The sequence below is a fragment of the Coptis chinensis genome, chromosome 5 (genome assembly GCF_015680905.1).
Source record: "Coptis chinensis isolate HL-2020 chromosome 5, ASM1568090v1, whole genome shotgun sequence".
In the NCBI taxonomy this organism is placed as follows: Eukaryota; Viridiplantae; Streptophyta; class Magnoliopsida; order Ranunculales; family Ranunculaceae; genus Coptis; species Coptis chinensis.
Window position 1 is genome coordinate 93,371,649 of NC_141460.1, and position 18,920 is coordinate 93,390,568.

Here is an 18,920-nt window from a genome sequence, read left to right on the forward strand (position 1 = left end):
AATCTCCCTCCTATTAGGCTAACTCCAATGGTTTGGTGCGCCAAAACACCAAACCACAATAACACAGTAGATACAGTTAGTGATATAGCGAAATCAAATCCAATGGTTTATTTTTCCAGCCGCCAGTGACAATGGCGTCCAACACAAAATATTAAATATCGGTTAAAAAAAAACCAAGTTTTTTTGTACGCCATCACCAGTGGCGGGCAAGAAATAAAAAAAAAAAAAAAACCAAACTTTTTTGTGCGCCATCACCGATTGGCGTGGAGTTATTTATCTTCCTATATTGCCCTTTAAAAAACCCATAACACAAAAAGAAAAAAAAAACCCAAAAACCAAGTTTTTTATGCGCCATCACCAAATTGGCGTGTAAAAAAACCCCCAAAACCTTTTAATGCCATCACCGATTGGTATAAAAAAAAAAAAAAAAAAACAACTTGTACGCCATCACCAGTGGCGTGTAGATATTATCCCAGAACACAAAAAAGAAAAAAAAAATCACTCTCTCTCACTAAAAAAAAAATCGCTCACTCTAAATCGCTCGCACACTCACCGTTCAACACTGCAACAGGTAATTCTACAAGCTCTTGTTTATCTCTTGTGCTTGAAATCCCTTTGTTTTTTTGATTTATAGTTGTTTTAATTCTCCAATTTAAAAAACAATTTCACTCTTCAGAAACGTCAGTTACCAATTCAAGCATAAGGTTTCACAAATAACTTTTCAAAATAAACCTGGAATTTGGTAGCCTCGACTAACCTGGAATTTGGTAAAATTTAAAAGAATGGGTTCAATCTTTTCAAGTAACATGGTTAATTGTAAAGACTTTCTTCAATGCAGTTGAAACATAGCCAAAGTATTTGCATTGAATTCAGTTGCAGACTTGCGAGAGTCTGGGCCTCTCAAAACTCTTTGCGTCTCTCTCTTGCTTGCTGAACCTCCTAATGAGAGAAATGGTAAGTACTCATTTCTGTATCTCTGTTGATGGTGTTTGGTTTCACACTTGGTAGGCAGTAATAGCTTACTTAACGTTTTAATTTTTTATTCACCGTTTTGGTTCGGCAAGGTAAGTTTCCCTGCTAAAATGTAGTACTAAACGGTTTTTGCTTCTTTGATAATATGACAAAACAGTATTGGCTAAACGGTTTTTGCTTCTTTGATAATATGTGATACTGAGTGTATGGATGTTTGTCATCAAAATAAAATAGTTTGGCAAGATCAAGTGTTCAAGTGTGATCAAATGTGAGTCACACTAATCTTTTGGTTGAGAGTCCACCAGCTTGCAAATAAAATGGGTCTCAAGTGGTAGGGTATAATATCATATGTATACCTGTTTTACTACTGGGATGATTCGAGCTAGTCACATTGTACTTAACCATTCATAATCAAGTGTTGGCAAAAAATGATTCTATGTGACGTGTTATAGTGGTGAAACTTTGTTATTCTTTGCAGTATAAATCTCGATTTTATACCCTATGTTATGAAAATGCAGTAAATTTTTTATGCAATATAATTCCAAATGCACGCTAGTCACAATGTACTGTTGGATGACGGTGGTTACGGGAATGTTTTTATTGCAAGACTTTATTAGTTTGTGATATTTTTATTGTAAGTTAATAGTATTGGCTTTGCGAAGGTATTCAGTACAATCTTATAGGAATCTAAGTGCTATAGTATGTACAATCAGTCATCTTTATGTGATAGCCGAAATGTTCAATCTCTAAGAGCTTCAATTGTTATTTATCAATATTTCACTTTGATGTTGTTCTCTCAATTCTGCTTTTATAATTTCACTTTCTTATCGTACACAATTATGCTTTTATAATTTGGTTAGATTTTCGTTAATTTATAATGATGTGTTATAAAACCATGGCAGGTTTCAATTGATGTGCTACAAGTTTTTGTGGGACAATTTAGTCACTAATAACTTCCCTGCAAGCCAGTTCTTCAAGCAGTTTGACTTGGATTCTCAATACATATTAGCGAGTTGCTCCTTCATTCGAAGCCAAGGTTAGAAACACATTGTCTAAGTCTCAGCAATACGATTGTGTGTTGATATACGTAGAATACTATAGTGTGGTCTAGTTTTTTGTGTCATACCATCGATTAAAAAAAATGTGACACTTAATTTTATTGTCGTAATGCCATATCATCTAGTTTTGTGTCATATTATAACTTGCACTTAATTTTATTTGTCGTAATGCAAGACCAATTTATTTAGTTTCATATTATAAATTATGTTTAATTTTAGTGTTAATTTATTTCTCACCAGTTACAATGTCCGGCATTTTACACAAATTGGAGGAGGTAAGGGTACAAAGTCAAAAAAGTCAGGGACACCAAATGCCCCAAATCCAGAAGATGTACATGTAGGGACTTCTTATTCTGAGTTTGATCCTAGTTCTTATCAACGTGTTGTTGTAGAGGAAAGTACACACATATCCTTTACTCTTCATTGAAGGTGGTGGAACGAAGGAAAAAGTCGGTAAGAAAGGGACTTTATTTTGTTTTGGAATGGTTGAGCCAAGTGAACTTTGGAGAATTTCAATTGATGCTTGAGAATGTTGGTTTTGGCGTCTTTGCTCAAATTGATATTGAAAAGTCCGATAGACAGTTAGTTGAAGCAATTGTAGAGAGATGGTGGGACTCTACCCACACATTTCATTTTCCATGTGGCGAGATAGGCTTTACTCCCCTTGATTTCTCAATGCTTACGGGGTTGCGTGTTGGAGAAGGAAAGATTGTAGCTTTTGATTCAAAATATGAGTTATTTGATGAGGCTGTCAAATATTTACCTTTTTTAACGGAGGATGAGATTTATAGTGGCAGCATCAAACTGAGTCATTTAGAGATGTATACAGCTTATGCAGTGCAAGATGATATTAATGAAAGAGAAATAGGGTTTCGTGCTTTCATGTTGTATGTTATTGGAAATGTATTGTTAGCAAATTCCCATAGCAAGGTTCGTTTGGGATATCTAGCTAGTCTCATTCAGATAGATGAGATCGGTAGTTATGACTGGGGAGGAGCTGCATATACGCATTTGATTATGTCTTTGGACTTGGTATGTCGTTTTGGCATTGACAATGGTAGTAAAGCTGTGGTGGGGATGTGGCAAGTCATTGAGGTAGTTAAAGTTATTTATTTTTTAAATGGATTTGATTAGTTAGTTATGTGCTAATATATTTGTTTTGTTCAGTACTGGTATTATTCCTATTTTGAAATGGCATGCACGTTCGGATACTTGAAGAGCCCGACCAATTTCCTGCTATAAATAATTGGGGTCCAACTTACCGTCATAAGGTTGCGGGTGAAGCCCATTGTAATCTAAGTCTAGCGCGACAGCAGATAGAGTCTCGTACTCGGAGTTCTATTGTATGGCTACCATGGGTAGATTCCACATGCATACGCATAAATCATCCATATGTTCGGAAAGCATTAGAGTTGACTAGTCGGCGATGCATCTTGTTTGGACCGTTAGTAAATGTCTGGTATTTAGGAGAGCGTTGTCGTCGCCAAGTCACTGGCGTTCCTTCAGTTCCTTGTGATCCCCCTTCGCATATGAATCTTAACGGATGCCAGACTGATATATTGCTCCAATGGTACAACAGTGGCGGCATTTCTGTTGATGCTTTGATTAGACAGGTTAGTGAGCAGCAATACACTGACTATTGGGCTCGTGTCTCGAGTGGGGATGCTTCTACCCCCAACTTATAGAGGTGTGAATGTGGACTTTGTTGGTGCATCTGGTCTTAAAGAGGATGTAGGTATCTCACAGCCCGATGGGGCAACCCTTAATCGCTCATCATATCCTCCATTGTCACAAGTTGAGGCAGGTTGTTACTCCCCGAAGCCAATTGGGTTATCCCTATTACTTGTCGTAATGGTGAAATCTTTAATTTCGTGTTCCACCAATTGAAAAAGATTTGGTGCCACATCTCCTATTGATGCCAACTTGACACGAAAAGTAAATTAAATAGTTTATTTTATTTTATTTTTTGTATCAACATTTAATTTATTTAATTATGGTATAAATTTAGGCACAGTTGAAGACGATGTTAGAGGACTATATGCATGCCACGGCTTCTATGGCTAGTTTTATTTGCAAAATGAATAGTGGGTTGCACTCTAGTAAGGATGATATATTGGAATACGCTCGTCAAGAATTGAATAGTCATGACATTTCATATTCTGAATATCCTGAAGTAGTTGCGCCTCAGATGACCCCCCCACAAGTTCAGACTCGGCCATCTATCTCAAGGGAGGATGTATATGTCCCTCATTTTGCAGGTGAATCAACTGATCCAGCCGTGCGTTACTCGAGCTCACAGGGAGAAGGAAGTAGCAGTTATGGTTTCTATTAGTATTTCATTGTGAATAACTTAATTTATATATGTTTTTGTATTGGTTGAATATGTTTAAAATCATATTGATTATGTTGTGTGATTGTTGCATTATGAAATTGAGTGGTGCACTGATGTGATCAAGTCTAACTGAAATCAAAATGTTCCCATATATATTATGACATTTAAGAGTGTTAGTTTAGTAGGAAGTCTCTCTAACTCGAAATCCCGATAAATCCCTGTGTGTCACCGTGACAACAAATAAAACCCAACCCGTGAGTGCCTTTAATTTAATCCCACGGTACACTTGCTAGCTAGTATTATATTGTGCCACTCTTCCCCTTGGGGAAAAGTGATTCAATCTGCACAATATTGGTACTCTTTTAATATGTATGTTCTTTAATTTATGGAGTTCCCCTGGTTTAGTATTTCATACTTTCATGTGTTACTTAATGTGTGGAGTTCCCGGTTAATGATTTCATACTTTAACATATGTTCTTGGGTCCTCATTTTTTTACTTGTTGGGTCCTCGTCTATTTCCTACTATGACATGGGGTGCGACATTGTGTTTGCTCATCAATAGTATCCTCGACAGAGAATCAAGAATGCTAGCATTGACAGGGAAAAAACATACTAAAAAGCTCTATGAGATTCGAGTTCATGGAGCGGTTCCTCGCTTCGGTCCCTAGACTTGCAATCATCGGATCACGCTAGACGTTCTCAAGAACAGGCCGGGCCTCATTGTACCTCCCTTATTTCATTAAATGATTTGTAGTGTATACACGATACCTAGTTGCTAATATATTTGCTGTGAAACATTCTGAGAACTGTTGAAGCCTTGAAAGTGTCTTTAATTGGCCCTACTAGCTGATTTGCAAATATGCTGACCATTCACCTATCTAAACTAATTTCTTTTGTTAATTCAGCTCTTTTGTTTGTTTTTTTTTCTGACATAAATTTTGATTATTTATGTAGAAACTGACTCCATCTAGGCAAAACTGCTTATCGGAAGAAAAGGGATCATCTGGGTTAATGGCACATTCTTCAGAATATTTATAATAGCAAGTGCCAGTCTACATTTTCGTGAGACCACTAAAGAGGGTAATATTGGTTAGTAATGGTGATTCAAGAAGGTGTTGGGAAGGACTATTTTCATACACAGCAGTCAATGATGCAATGAGCACATTCTGGAAATGACTCACATCCATGTTTAAACAGTTCAGGGCTGAAGTACACACATATGGGGAGGACTGATCTTTAAGGGTACAAGGATCATGAGCCACGCAGTGGTTTTGCCACCTCTTACTGTGGTGGTGAACAGATAGTAATCATATTTTGATTCGGACTATGTGTGTTTATGTATTTTATAGGAATTAATATGGCTTGATTATACATGTTATGCAGCAAGCTGTTTAGTTATATTCTTGCGGGGTGCTGAGTTTTCTTCAAGTTTGTATTTATTAAAAAAACATGTGCGTTTGAAGAGCTCTAAAATCTTTCTATCCCCGAATTTCGTCATTTTGAATTCATCAAATTATCTTTGATTGTGCCAAATCTTTGATTCGCTGATGCTACTAGGGACTCTCGGTCAATCAAGGAGTAAGTGTACAAGATGTTTGAGACTATACCATTGCGATGTGGCTGCCGAGCAAATGATGTATGTAAATGTAGACAAAACCGACAATATTTCCTTTTCCTTATGGGGGATAGAAGCAGTCACAATTTTCGACTCTTCTTATAAACGAAGAAACAAATGAAGAGAAAAGTTCAATTCGTGTTACCTTAGGACTGGGCACATCGAAAACCATGCAAATGTAATTCCCACTCCATAAAAAGAATCACAAGAAAACAAAGGAATGTACCATATACGTCACTCCAACTTCTCGAGGATAAACCAATGATGCAATGAGCACATTCAAGCAATTGAATGGAGCGGGCACTTGAAATGCACGACATAAAAAGACTACCGTTCCCATAAATGCATGCGAGTAAACGCACATGAGTAAACACACGAGTAAACGTGATATCGAAAATATATAAGAAATGCCGCGACATAAACACATCTTAATTCGATCCACGCCATTCCATAAATGGTTAATCGACGCTGCTCTAATTCCACATGCTCGTGCCTATTATGCACATATGCCACGCGTTGCAAGACTCTACGAAATTCATTTGAATTGGGGTTTCGGTCGGGAACAACTTCTGCTATATTAGGATTTTCAAAGTAATCATGGTTAATAATAGGTTCAGAGTCTCCATAAACGTAAGCGTTCAAATAGTTATGTCGTTCTTCCTCAACAATCATGTTATGCAAAATAATGCACGCCGACATAACATCATGGAGCACATCTTTGTCCCCTGGCGAGCTTTGCCTCTAACAATTGCAAAAGCGAGATTGAAGAACCCCAAATGCTTTCGTTCAACGTCTTTTCTATAAGATTCTTGCATCGCGTAAAAATTTATCTCTTCTTGATTTAGGATTCCTTTTAAGCCTTCACTAGTGTAGACAATCGAGGGATATATACCGTCGACCAAGTAATAACCGAAGATAGTCCTTACCCATGAGAGAATAGTTTGCCGGAGGGTTAAACCTAATGTTAGTTTGTGAAAAGATTAGAGCCACAAAACATTAACATCATTATTAGTACATAGTAAACCAAAGTAAGCATGCCATATCCACATGTCGAAAGAAGCAACTGCCTCGAGTACAAGAGTTGCTGATCCATGTCGTCCAGTATACTGTTCTGCCCATTCCATTGGACATGCTTGCCATGTCCAATGCATACAGTCTAGACTGCCAAGCATGCCAGGAAAACCTCTTAACTCAGCAACACGGAGCAATCTGGCAATGTCTTCTTCATTTGGAGATCTCAGATATTGTGCACCAAATCTCTCCACCACATGTTTGCAAAACATTTTAACAAAGGAGAGTGTTGTTGACTGTGCAATACGAAAATACTGATCCATTGAATCAGCTGGGCTTCCGTTTGCTAGCATTTGCAATGCACACATTATTTTGCCGTGTGACGACAAACCGGGTTTATTGGCTGCATCATATTTCTTCATCCAGAAATCACTATGTTCCTTAAGACCACTCCTAATCCTCAAGAATAGGTGATTTGCTCATTCATTGCGGCTTCGAAATAAAACTTCATCATATGTGGGATTGACACGAAATAATCGGCCTTTAAGAGAGCATTTCCGTTGCCCTATTTACGATTCCTATAAGTCGTCCCGGGGACACTCTAATACTGGAGAGTTGGTTGATTAGAGTTTTCAATGATATGAGCTGCTGTAACAAGATTCATTTGAAGTGCGAGTGCGATTCTTTGTCAACACTTCTTGTTCATGCATGAAGTGTCTTTCAATCGTCGTCTTCTCTGGGAATCAGAATCATAATCATTATCACTATCATAATTCATTTTGCTAGTAAATAAATTATGGAATAAAAATTGAAAATATTAAAAATTGTGTGAGATAGCAAATTGGTTTAATTTCTTGCTAAGAGTTATGTTATATATCTTTGGTGGAGGGCCGAGAGAGAGTACACATGCAACATGCGTACTCTAGTACTCTAGATAGATTACATAATTTTTTATCTTGCACACACCCCAATAAATAGATTCCATGCATGCATGATTCATTTCAATCTTGCCCACAATTCTTTATCTTGCACACACCCCAATAATTTCTTAGATAATTCATTACAATCTTGCCCACAACCTAATGACCCTAATCAATAGCGTACAGACCACGAGAAAGTAAAATTCAATAATTCAATCTGACCCTATAAAAAGAATGTCTTTTCCTCTCTGAAAGTCACATTCCCGCAAACATCAGTAATATTTTATTTTTGTATTATCAATAATACTGTCTTTATCTCTCTCTCTTTCACTCTTTCAGTAACAATGTCAAGCAGAGGATCATCATTTAGCATTGATGAAGACACAGTATTATGCCAAGCATGGTTGGATAATTCAATTGATCCAATTACCGGAACAAATCAATCAGGCAACATATTGTGGGATAAAATTAAAGAACAATTTGAGAATCAGAGGATGATACGGGGTTTTACAGAGGCACGAACTATGAGAAGTGTTACAAGTCGTTGGCAACTTATAAATAAAGCAGTTACTTTATTTCGTGGATGTTTGAATCAAGCCGAGGATATGAACAGATCAGGAACTAACGAAATGGACATTGTAAGATAGATATATATATATATATATATATATATATATATATATATCAATTAATTATTTAGCTAGAATATAATTGATTAAACTCAAACTATTTTTTTTTTCTTTTACAGATGGAGCAAGCAAAGAAGTTGTATGTCACCAGGTCTTCAGATAATAAACCCTTCAAATTTGATCATGCGTGGTTTATTTTGAAAGACTACGAAAAATGGGCGCGCCATTCAATTCCAACTACACCTGGTTTCTCTCAAACTAATTTTCATAACGGGTCTCCAGCTCCATTAAACGAACAAGATGGCATGGGGGAACACTGATTTGAAATGCAAAGACTGGTTCATCAAAAAGACCGGATTGTGGAAGAGACAAATCAAAAAAAAAAAGTTGATAGTCAAAATGAAACTTCTCTCAAAGAATTAACGCTGACAATCTCAACGGGCGATGGAGGCCATTGAGGCAAAGAATCGGACCGTGGGAAAAAAATTCTATGAAAGTGAAGCGTTTAATCCTTCAAGGATTAAACTTGAAAAAAAAAAAAAAAAAATTCCGTGAGACATTGGCATGGGAAAAGGAGATCATGAGCACAAATACATCGACTATGACACCTCAAGGAAAAGAATGGTACAAAAGCGCCAAAGAAACAAATTTTGAAAGATCAAACTCTTCGCAATTCACGGACTCCTTCAAGAAATTTGCACTTTGAAGAATACGGAGAAAGCGATTGATTAATTTGATTAAGAATTTTAAATGTTTCGTATGTATTTGATGTATTTTTAATGTATTTCTTTTTAATTTGTTGTTTTTTTTATTTTCAATAAATGTTTTATTTAAATAATTAATTAAGTTGTTGGAATAAATTTAATCTTAAAATTGAAATTATAACAAAGAGATACAAATAAATCAAAAAAATTTAAAAGGGTAGGATAGAATGGTAATTGCACAAATTAAGTTATTGAAAAAAAAAAAAAAAAAAAATCAATTCTGTACGCCATTGTGAGTGGCGTGTAACTTATTATTTGAATTAATAATTGAATTCTGTACGCCATTGTGAGTGGCGTGTAACTTATTATTTAAATTAATTCCCACTCCTACCCGCCACTGGCTACGGCGTGCAACACTAATAATTGATTTTTTTGATTGCCCACCATTGGCAATGGCGTACAGAGCATACGCTATAACGTTAAAATTGACTGCAAAAATAGAGAAATTTATGAAGATAGCGTTGGCGGTATAACGTTTTAACGTACCATTGGATCACATTTCACGTTAAATTTGATGATTTGCAGCACCATTGGACTTAGCCTAAGCCAAGCCAAAAGAAAATAAAATGAGCGGCAATATGCTTTGAAGAATTTGTTTCTGATCAGCAAAAAAATGGATCGGTTAGTAGCAGTTGGAACTCGAATTCGTTTTGAATACAAAATAGATGTTTGGGAATTCAATTTGCAGAAGAATGTAGGAATTTAATTATATTGATTACAGGAATATTGGTCAAGAGTAATATCAAGAAGTGTTTTTATGGAATACAAATTAGTGTTACAGCCATAGTTCGCGATTCCGAACGAAACTCCGGAATTCCGCTCGGAATTTCGGTTTTTCAAAAAATCGAAATTTTAAATATAGTGTCGAAATCATCGAAATTCCGAATTCTATAGGGTCGAAATTTACTGGATTTCGGTTTTTGGATTTACCGGAATTCCGAGAATTCCGAAATCCCGAACTATGGTTACAGCGAAATGAGGATCCAAAGTTGAATGAGAGTTCCAAGTGAAAGAAGAACATTATTTTACGAACAATTTGTCTTATAGATTCGTTGAAGAAGGAGGGATTTGTTATTGGGTTGAACGCGTACGTATAGTTTTTTTTATCAATGGGTTGTTTAGAGTTGGGAGATTTGATGAGGCATGTAAATGGTATAGGACGGTTTTGAAGAAATATATTGTCCTGATGTTGTGTTTTACACTGTTATGATATTCCAAGAAATTGGGCTAGAGAGTCTCATTTAAAAAAAAAAACAACTCTAAAGCCCTATCCATAATTTTTTTGGGTTTTAATACCCCTACATTGTTTTTATTCGCCATAAGTGTTTTTTTATAGAAAATCTTTAGAATCTAAGCTTTTGACTCGAGACCAGGTGCCACATGTTATTTTTTAATATAAATTATTCTCTTTTTCACCCTTCCAAAATAACTACTTGTAGATAAGATAACTACCAGAATAAAGATTGAATAAGATAACTACTTTTAGATAAGATAACTACTATAACAAAAAAGAGTAGATTTTGGGTTTGAATAGAATTTAGCAAAAAAAATACGTGTATTGCTCCAAAAGTTAAATTTGACAGCATGCCTTTTCATCTGAATGTGGACGTTATAAACTTATACATTTCAAAATGCAGATGCACCATGTTATAAATTATATATTTTAAAATGCAGGTGCACCACGTTATAAATTATACATTTTAAAATGCATACACACCACGCATTTTAAAATGCAGATACAAAATGCATTTGATTATTTATTTTGTGGGTTTGATTAACTACTATTAAATTAAACGGGTTGGTTTAGAGTTTAATGTTTATAAATTTAGGATATAGGGATTAGGGTTTAGTGTCTTAAGGTTTAGGCTTTAGGCTTAGAGTCTAGTTTATAGGGGTTAGGGTTTAGTGTCTTAAGGTTTAGGCTTTAGGCTTAGGGTCTAGTTTATAAAGATTTTGGGTTTAGTGTCTAGTGGTTTGGAGTTTAGAATTAACGACTAGTGTCAAATGCCTCCACAAAAAATTGGAGGCATAATATTTTTAGTTTTTTCATTACCAAAAAGCTAGTGTGCGCAGGGTGTACTCAACGTATAGCATCTGGGCCACTCATATAGGCACAAGTACTGGTGTATTGCAGCAAAAAAGTATTGTCCAAGGGCTCTCATTCCTGGCACTCATACACTCTGATGCACCCTAGATGCCCTCTTTTCATTATATGCATTTTTAAATGTGAAGGCAGGTAGTTATAAGTGAATTTTTTGTGTGAAATTCAATTTTTTGTTTTGTATCATACTATGTTACTGGGTAGATAGTCGGTTATGTTTGTTTCCAAGTGAGGATATTTTCGTCTATTCCTGGTAAAGTTGGATAACAGGTAGTTAGTTCCATAAACAGAAAATTGGGTATAGGTACACAGATGCAAATTTCTTATGTTCAGAGGAAATAGCAAACTTTTTTTTTGTTTTTCCTCCATAAAAACTGAAATTTGACATCTGTCTCAAATTTGAGGCTGACTTTTACAATTTTGACCTCTTTTATTAGTCCCAACTAAAGAAGCCAACTACCAACAAAAAAAAAACTACGAACTAAATCAGTTACCAAAAGAGTAGTGGGTTAATCAAAATAACTAAAATTCATCCAAAATCTACAAATTTCCAATTAAAAGTGAGATGAATTTCTAGAGAGACCAAAACAATGTGGAAAACATCAACTTCAAAAACGGAAAAAATGTATGTTGATTACAACTAATTTCAATACAGCTTTAACAATTTAAAATGCATCTCTGATAATTTTGAATATCATGTTTAAGCTTTGTTTGATGTAATTCAAATTGTGAAATTGTGAAAGGACAAATGGGTTTTTTTTATAAGACAATTGTATTATTTGATTGCAGTACATCTTGGAGCAATACACATGCACCCTTGCCTGATGAGTGGCCTCGATTGACACACACACCTACAGCTTGCGCACATTAGATTTTCGTATTATTTATTTGTGGAAGAAATTGGCAGTTACAAATGAAAGGGTAAAAAGGAAAAATAAGAAGTTTTAAAAACAGTTAATACACCCAAAAAGTGACATGTTGTTAAAATTGGAGTAGAATCAAAAGATAATATTGGTCTTTCTCTAGACAAAAAAGACACTAAAGAAAGTGTCTAGAGCCCAATTTCTAGGTTCCATATTCTGGTCAAATTGGGGTATTAAATTCTAAACAAATTTAAGAGGAGTCTTAGGACTACTAAATATTTATAACTAACTCCTCTAAACTAATTTTCTGGATATTCAAAAGCGGGTAATTTTAAGGAGGCATTAACGTTTTTAAATTAGATGAGTATGAACTATGAACAGTGCAAATCAGATGGAAAGAAGAGTGTTTCTCGTTCCGAATTTAGCGGTGCACAATACTGATGAAGTGTTATTGTCGTGTCTTAAGCGGAAGTTGATAAGTATATAAGAGGTCTTCCTGATCACAACAACTAGAGACACAAATTGATGGAGAAAAATGTAGAACTGGAAAATATCGAGTTGCAGTTCCTGGAGTACTAAAATTGATATGAAGTAAGTTGTTGACCCTTCACTTTACATTATCTTTCTCACTGGGTTGTGTCATGCAGGAATGCGAGATCAAGCTCTCAAGATCTTTGATGTGTTTGAAGAATGTAAAGTTAGCGTCACTCCTCCAAGTTGTGTTTAATTACTTGATTAATTGCCTCTGCCATGAGAAGAAGATTGATGTAGCTTTTAAATGTTTTTTTCTCTACACATTAGAGATGGGTGTTAGATTGATGCCGCCAGTGTGCAACCGACTTATTAGTTTTCTTTATTCTCAGAGCATTTCCAATGGGGAGTGTAAACCGTATAGAATGGAAAGTTTACACCACCCCAAGTGTCAAAAAACTCTATCCAATAGGAGTGTTAAACCGTAGGTATAGCCTATCAGTTGATAGAGGGGGTGGGAAATTTCCCATCTCGCTATTAGTTGATAAAATAGCCCGGGCGACACTCCAACACACGTCCCAAAGAAAAAAAAAATTGAACGTCACTTTAAATCTCAAGATTATTTAATGGCTTTGCCACGGATCCAGTCTGTTGCTATGGGTTTAAGTGAAAATAGAAGTCACGGATGTCACTTGAACACACGTTTCAATATTTATTTAATAGCATTGCGACGGGCCAAGTCTGTTACTCTTCTTTATTTTTAAATAAACGACAATTTAAGTTAGCCACTATATGTTTTTACATATTTTCTTCCACCTGCCATTGGAAGAGCCACAAGGTGTAAATATATACCTTATTTACTTGAGAGGTAGATAAAATATATAATCCTAATAGCACCTATGTGGAGGTGGATTTTTACACTCTCCATTGGAGATGCCCTCAAGATAAATTTAAAGAGATGTTTGACATTGTAGCTAAAATAGAGTCTACATGTTATAAATTAGACATTCATCTTTCTAGAGTACCAAAGGCTTTACTACATAACAGGGCAGCTCTAGGCAAATTAAAGCGAGGCCTTAGGCTAAAACAAAATTTGTGACTTTAAATGGAGAAATAAACCGCTACCATCAAGCATCACATTAGAAAAGTATCATGTTTCATTGTACGAAAGTTTGAATTACCAAATAATTAAAATCAACTATGTTATCGTTATACATAATTGGAAAATAAAACACCAAATTTACCACGGTGTAGATCCAAAAAGAAAAATTAGAAAAAAAAATATACTTTTTAATTATTTGAAAATGATGTTGAATAACTCTAAAAATGAAGTATAAACAGGGGAAGTATTATAGAAAGAGAGGGGGAGAAGTGAAAGGAATGTGTGGGGAATATGGAGAAGAACATAGAAGTGATAGAACATGGGCTCTTTGGTTATAAAATCAACTTTTTTCATGTTTTTCGTTTATTCTTTTTTCAGAAATTGATTAACTAAGGACACACTCACAAAATACAAAGCTTATAACTTATTTCTGATCATTGGATCTTTGATAAACTTCGAGATTAGTAGCTGATAGAAAAGCACTATAATGTGTACCATATGTGGTTAATTAATTCTCTCCGAAAATTAGTGGCGTGGAGTGAAAGGATTTAGTTACCTCGAAATGACATTTACCACTTATATCTATCGTTTATTATTATCATAATACCACATTGAAAACAGAATAAAGGGATTCTATAAGGCTAATTTAGAAATTTGGAGGTTTTCCCAAATATGTGGCGTTAGGTGATCGCCTAACTCGCCTAATGGACGAGCCGACACTGCTACGTAATTGTAATGGTAAGCAAGAGATGAAGGAGGTCTATCTGCATGATAGTCGTTGCGCATGAATATTTCTCAAAAAAGTAGTTTCATCCTCAAGTATTTGCATAGTAAATATCGCGATATTTGAGGATATATTGGTGATAATTACAACATAATCATTTGAATATATCAAACCCATATCCTGGATATTATGATATCTTTCTCTAAAAATTTGATAAATATCGCGATATTTTGCACTATGGTCGCAAGTATGCCTTCAATACTGTGCTTACAGCACAGTCTCGGATCAGTGGATTTTTTGCAACCAAAGAGCTGAGCTTTGTTTCATGCACAAAATTATTGTCATTGTGGAGTTGAGTTCGATGTGCAGTTCTATGGCAGGTCCAGTACCATAATGAACATAGAGCACCCAACAATGAGAACTCAGGTTATTCATTTGTCAATTGTAATGTGGAAGGGGAGTAAAAGGGTATGTCTTATTGTTTTGGGATGTTTCCGAGTAATTTTTCATAAACATCCATGACTGATATCATCTCACCTAAAGGATAAGAATGAAATGATTTTGATTCATTGTTTGTAATTTATCTAGTGACCCGATGACAAATATGTAATGAACTAGTCCAAGAAGTGTACTATACTTACCATATCCTTAGTGGTGAGGTGTTATTATAGTTCATACAATACAATCTAGAATTATGTTATTATTGTTATTTTCATTGAAAATTATGTTTGCATATGGATGGGTACACGAACAAAACGGATCATAAGACCAAATGGGCACCACTTGAAAATTGAATAAGCACCACTTAAGATTTTTATGTTTTTATAAAAAAAAAATTGTTTAATTTTGATTAGTTTGATTTTATCTTACGTTCCATTGAATCAATGTGCATTTTCAATGCTGACAAATTCAAATTTTGAATTATCTTCTTATAAAATTAAACGAATAGGTATATTCAAATGTGCGATTGAATAATTTCCTTAAAAGTTTTGCTTTGATTTCAACTGTAATAATGTGGGAATTGGAAAAAAAAAAATTATGGATTTGATTCGTAGATTATTATGAGACTTATTTGTTTTCATGTTCAAGTTCCTCCAAACTTTGATAAACTTTATAATTCAATCAATTTATAAAAAAAAAAAAAATCAATCAATCAATAAATCAATGAGTATCTTCAATTAGTAATAAATTTTATAAATTTTTCTTGCTTGATTTTGAATATTAGAATATTTCGTAAAAGAAAATTTGTGTTTTGATTATTAATAAACTATTTTAAAATACTATTCTTTTCAATCCTAATTCTATGATCCGTTTGTTTTGTGGTTAGTGTGTGGTGCCCTTGGTAAAATCAGTGGTGTCTATATAAAAACCCTTATTATATGTTACTAACTATTACTAATTTAACAAGAAATATATAGCAAGCCAACGAACATATTTGCTAATACGTTACTTATAATACAAAACAAAAAAGTAAATAAGATGGAATGCATGCAGTAGATGTACATAAAGAAATTGTTGTTTGCATTGGCACATTTGTATATGATATCTTTCTGTCTGTATTTTGGAAACTGTAACTACTTCAGGTTTATTTGGAAGTTTTCCTATGGAATTAGAATTGAAAATATAATTCAAAGATTTACAATTTTAAATAGTTAAAATTCTTGAAATATGGAAATCTCAAGTTTCTACTCTCTATAGAAACTTAGAGCATCTCTAGGTGGTAGTATAACCTGTCAAATTCTTCATATTTGAAGAAAAAATTCGGAATTTCTCGGAATTCCATCTCTAGGTGGCCTCATTCATGGTCGCATAACCTGTCTGTTCGCATTCTTGTTCGCAAATCTAGAGGTTTGGATCTTGGGATCTTGGAGGCGACAATAGTAATGTAAGCCCCAAGTTTTTTTTACTTTGACCAAAGACCACGCCAGCTAGTATGAAAATCTTGGCAGCGCCACTACTAATGTCGCACAAGTTATTTTTTTTACGTCGCGGGAGTTTTTTGTGAACTTGGGGGCGACAGTGGTACTGGCGTGCGTGTAGGGTTTCCAATTGCATTTGCGGTCGATATTTGCGACTACCTAGAATTGGTTGAAATTTGCGACCAGATTCTCCAAAAAAATTCTTCAAATTTGAAGAGTATACTACCACCACCTAGAGATGCTCTTACAATTATTTGATTTTGGGGATTTAAAGTTTCCATTCAAGTACATAAAATGTTGCCAAATAGGGTGATTCTTAATTTTCAAAAATATATTTTGAATTCCACCGTAACATCCGAATATATATCAAGAAAGCACGCATTTCCATTTCCATGTAAGTTTACGTTCTCATGCAATCATGCCTCATTGTAAGAAAACAGGGTTTGAGTTAGGGGCCGACAAGAAAAGCTTGGAATAGAATCAACTTGGGCTGCGGTTCCTACCAGGACCTACATTCTAAATAGAACAAACAAAATCCCAAGCCCAAGCCCAAGCCCAAGCCCAAGCCTAGGACAAGGCCATCCTGTGATTACCAAATGTCAAATGATGCATTCTCAGTTTCTCCACTCGCAGTATCTTTTCACAATTTCACCTACAATTCTGAGCAAAGTCAACCTTTGATACAACATGATTAGCTAAACAATTCCAGCATTTAGACACGTGGTAGTTCTTTATTCCAAAGATACAATGAGTAATGTTACCTTAAAACTAGATCCTGTCTTTTCGGACCAGAAACATGATCCAAGACCCGGAAATTACTAGGGACACATGGCCATTAATGTCCATATACGATTATAGTATCAATTTTGATCCGTTTATTCTCCTTGGTTTTGCTTTCCTTCTTTGTTACCACCTTCTGTATTTTCTTTGCATAGCATTGTAAGAAAACTTTTGCATTTAAGATCTCATAAGCTAAAAAAAAATGTCTGGTTTTCTTTCATCTGCTAAGAACTATGTTACAGATAAAATAGCAAACATCAAGAAGCCCGAAGCAGAGCTCAAAGATGTTGATCTTAGTGACGTAAGTCGTGATTCGGTAACTTTGAAGGGTAAAATATCAGTTAATAATCCTTATGATCGTTCAATTCCGATTTGTGAGATTTCCTTTGTCCTCAAGAGTGGTGGCAGGTATGTTGAAAACTTGAAACATATGACAAATGTAACAAATCTTTTGATAGTTGTTTTTATATCTACGATTGAATTGTTGAATAATAGTATAAGAGAAGAAATATTTTATATTTAGACCCCGCTGAAAGTGACATGACAACAGTTCCCCACATTTTTGGGCATACTACTTATGAATCATTGGATATTTGGATTGGATTGTTTGATTGCAACAATTTTATTCATTTTGAGTCAAATGTTTCGCTTGATTCTATGGCCCATCCTCAAATCAGCAAAACCTGAAATGATTGGAGGGTTGTTTGTTGACTTTGTTCTTATTAGCCAGGAGTAGAATAATATACCAATACTACCAAAACCCTTATTCCGGTTATTCTGTTTTCTTACTTAGCTAAGCCAAAAAAAATGGACTCTTTTTGCATTCGTAATTTCGTACGTCAAACTATATATGTGGTCTGATGTCTTCGTAAGTCAAACTATGGGGTCTGATGTCGGAATATCGTTATACCCTTTTATGTGTATATACATGCATAACCAGTTTTTCATTATCTTTGCTGGTAAGATCCATAACATTTCCAAATTACTTTGGCTCGATAGAGTTTGCCACATTTTTTAAATGATCCTACTACAATTATGTTTATAGGATGAGTCAATGATTTCCTCTCTAACCAAATGCATTGTTGGCAAAAAATCGTAAATTCTTTCGCATACTGGTTATAACATTTTATAATTGTCCATTCAGAGTGATCGTTTCGGGGACAATACCTGATCCAGGATGCCTTGCAGCTGGCCTAACTCACCTTGATGTGCCAGTAAAGGTGCCCTATAGTATATTGTTCAGCTTGGCAAAAGACATAGGTGCGGATTGGGACATTGACTATGAAATGGAAGTTGGCCTCATCATCGATCTGCCAATTGTTGGGAACATCACTCTGCCGCTTTCGCAGAAGGGGGAGTTCAAGCTGCCCACGTTCTCTGATTTTTTCAAATAAGACTGGATTACTGTTTCTGTTAGCATTTATGTTGGACATGGTTTAATTTGGATTCCTGTCACTCTATCATTCATTAAATATCGTCCTGATGTGAGCACGGCAAAAGAGCATTCTAAAATATTGAGATATATTGGCGATATTATGTCCAATATATGTATCCACTGATCACCTTTTATGCATTTTCGGCCATATCGGCCTGATATTCTCCAATATTAAAAGAGTTCAACATTGCCAAGTTGTGTTGGTACTCGGTATTTCCTGGAGG

At 35.1% G+C, this 18,920-nt stretch overlaps 3 protein-coding genes and 1 long non-coding RNA gene across 4 annotated transcripts; 3 read left to right on the forward strand and 1 right to left on the reverse strand.

The window, feature by feature from the left end:
• The first annotated feature begins 609 nt into the window (after positions 1 to 609).
• On the forward strand, positions 610 to 5,847 carry LOC147500205 (uncharacterized). Its single transcript, XR_015194648.1, has 4 exons — positions 610 to 954; positions 1,875 to 2,008; positions 4,039 to 4,371; positions 5,440 to 5,847. It is a non-coding gene; the product is annotated as an uncharacterized LOC147500205 (long non-coding RNA).
• Positions 5,848 to 6,957: 1,110 nt separating this feature from the next.
• LOC147500206 (uncharacterized) lies at positions 6,958 to 7,356 on the reverse strand. Its single transcript, XM_086563612.1, has one exon. It carries the CDS (start codon positions 7,354 to 7,356, stop codon positions 6,958 to 6,960), a length of 399 nt encoding a protein of 132 aa, XP_086419738.1.
• An 896-nt stretch (positions 7,357 to 8,252) lies between these two features.
• Positions 8,253 to 8,857, forward strand: LOC147500207 (glutathione S-transferase T3-like). Its single transcript, XM_086563614.1, has 2 exons — positions 8,253 to 8,546; positions 8,657 to 8,857. Exons 1-2 carry the CDS (start codon positions 8,253 to 8,255, stop codon positions 8,855 to 8,857), a joined length of 495 nt encoding a protein of 164 aa, XP_086419740.1.
• Positions 8,858 to 17,309: 8,452 nt separating this feature from the next.
• On the forward strand, positions 17,310 to 18,823 carry LOC147500208 (late embryogenesis abundant protein Lea14-A-like). Its single transcript, XM_086561886.1, has 2 exons — positions 17,310 to 17,669; positions 18,406 to 18,823. Exons 1-2 carry the CDS (start codon positions 17,464 to 17,466, stop codon positions 18,653 to 18,655), a joined length of 456 nt encoding a protein of 151 aa, XP_086418012.1. The 5' UTR covers positions 17,310 to 17,463; the 3' UTR covers positions 18,656 to 18,823.
• Positions 18,824 to 18,920: the final 97 nt, after the last annotated feature.

What these genes read in the sequence shown, in the direction of transcription:
- LOC147500206 (XM_086563612.1), bottom strand. Translation starts at nt 7,356, where the DNA reads ATGTGTGCATTGCAAATGCTAGCAAACGGAAGCCCAGCTGATTCAATG.
- LOC147500207 (XM_086563614.1), top strand. Translation starts at nt 8,253, where the DNA reads ATGTCAAGCAGAGGATCATCATTTAGCATTGATGAAGACACAGTATTA. An exon ending in GAACTAACGAAATGGACATT is followed by an intron (nt 8,547 to 8,656) that starts GTAAGATAGATA and finishes TTTCTTTTACAG; the next exon opens with ATGGAGCAAGCAAAGAAGTT.
- LOC147500208 (XM_086561886.1), top strand. Translation starts at nt 17,464, where the DNA reads ATGTCTGGTTTTCTTTCATCTGCTAAGAACTATGTTACAGATAAAATA. An exon ending in GTCCTCAAGAGTGGTGGCAG is followed by an intron (nt 17,670 to 18,405) that starts GTATGTTGAAAA and finishes TTGTCCATTCAG; the next exon opens with AGTGATCGTTTCGGGGACAA.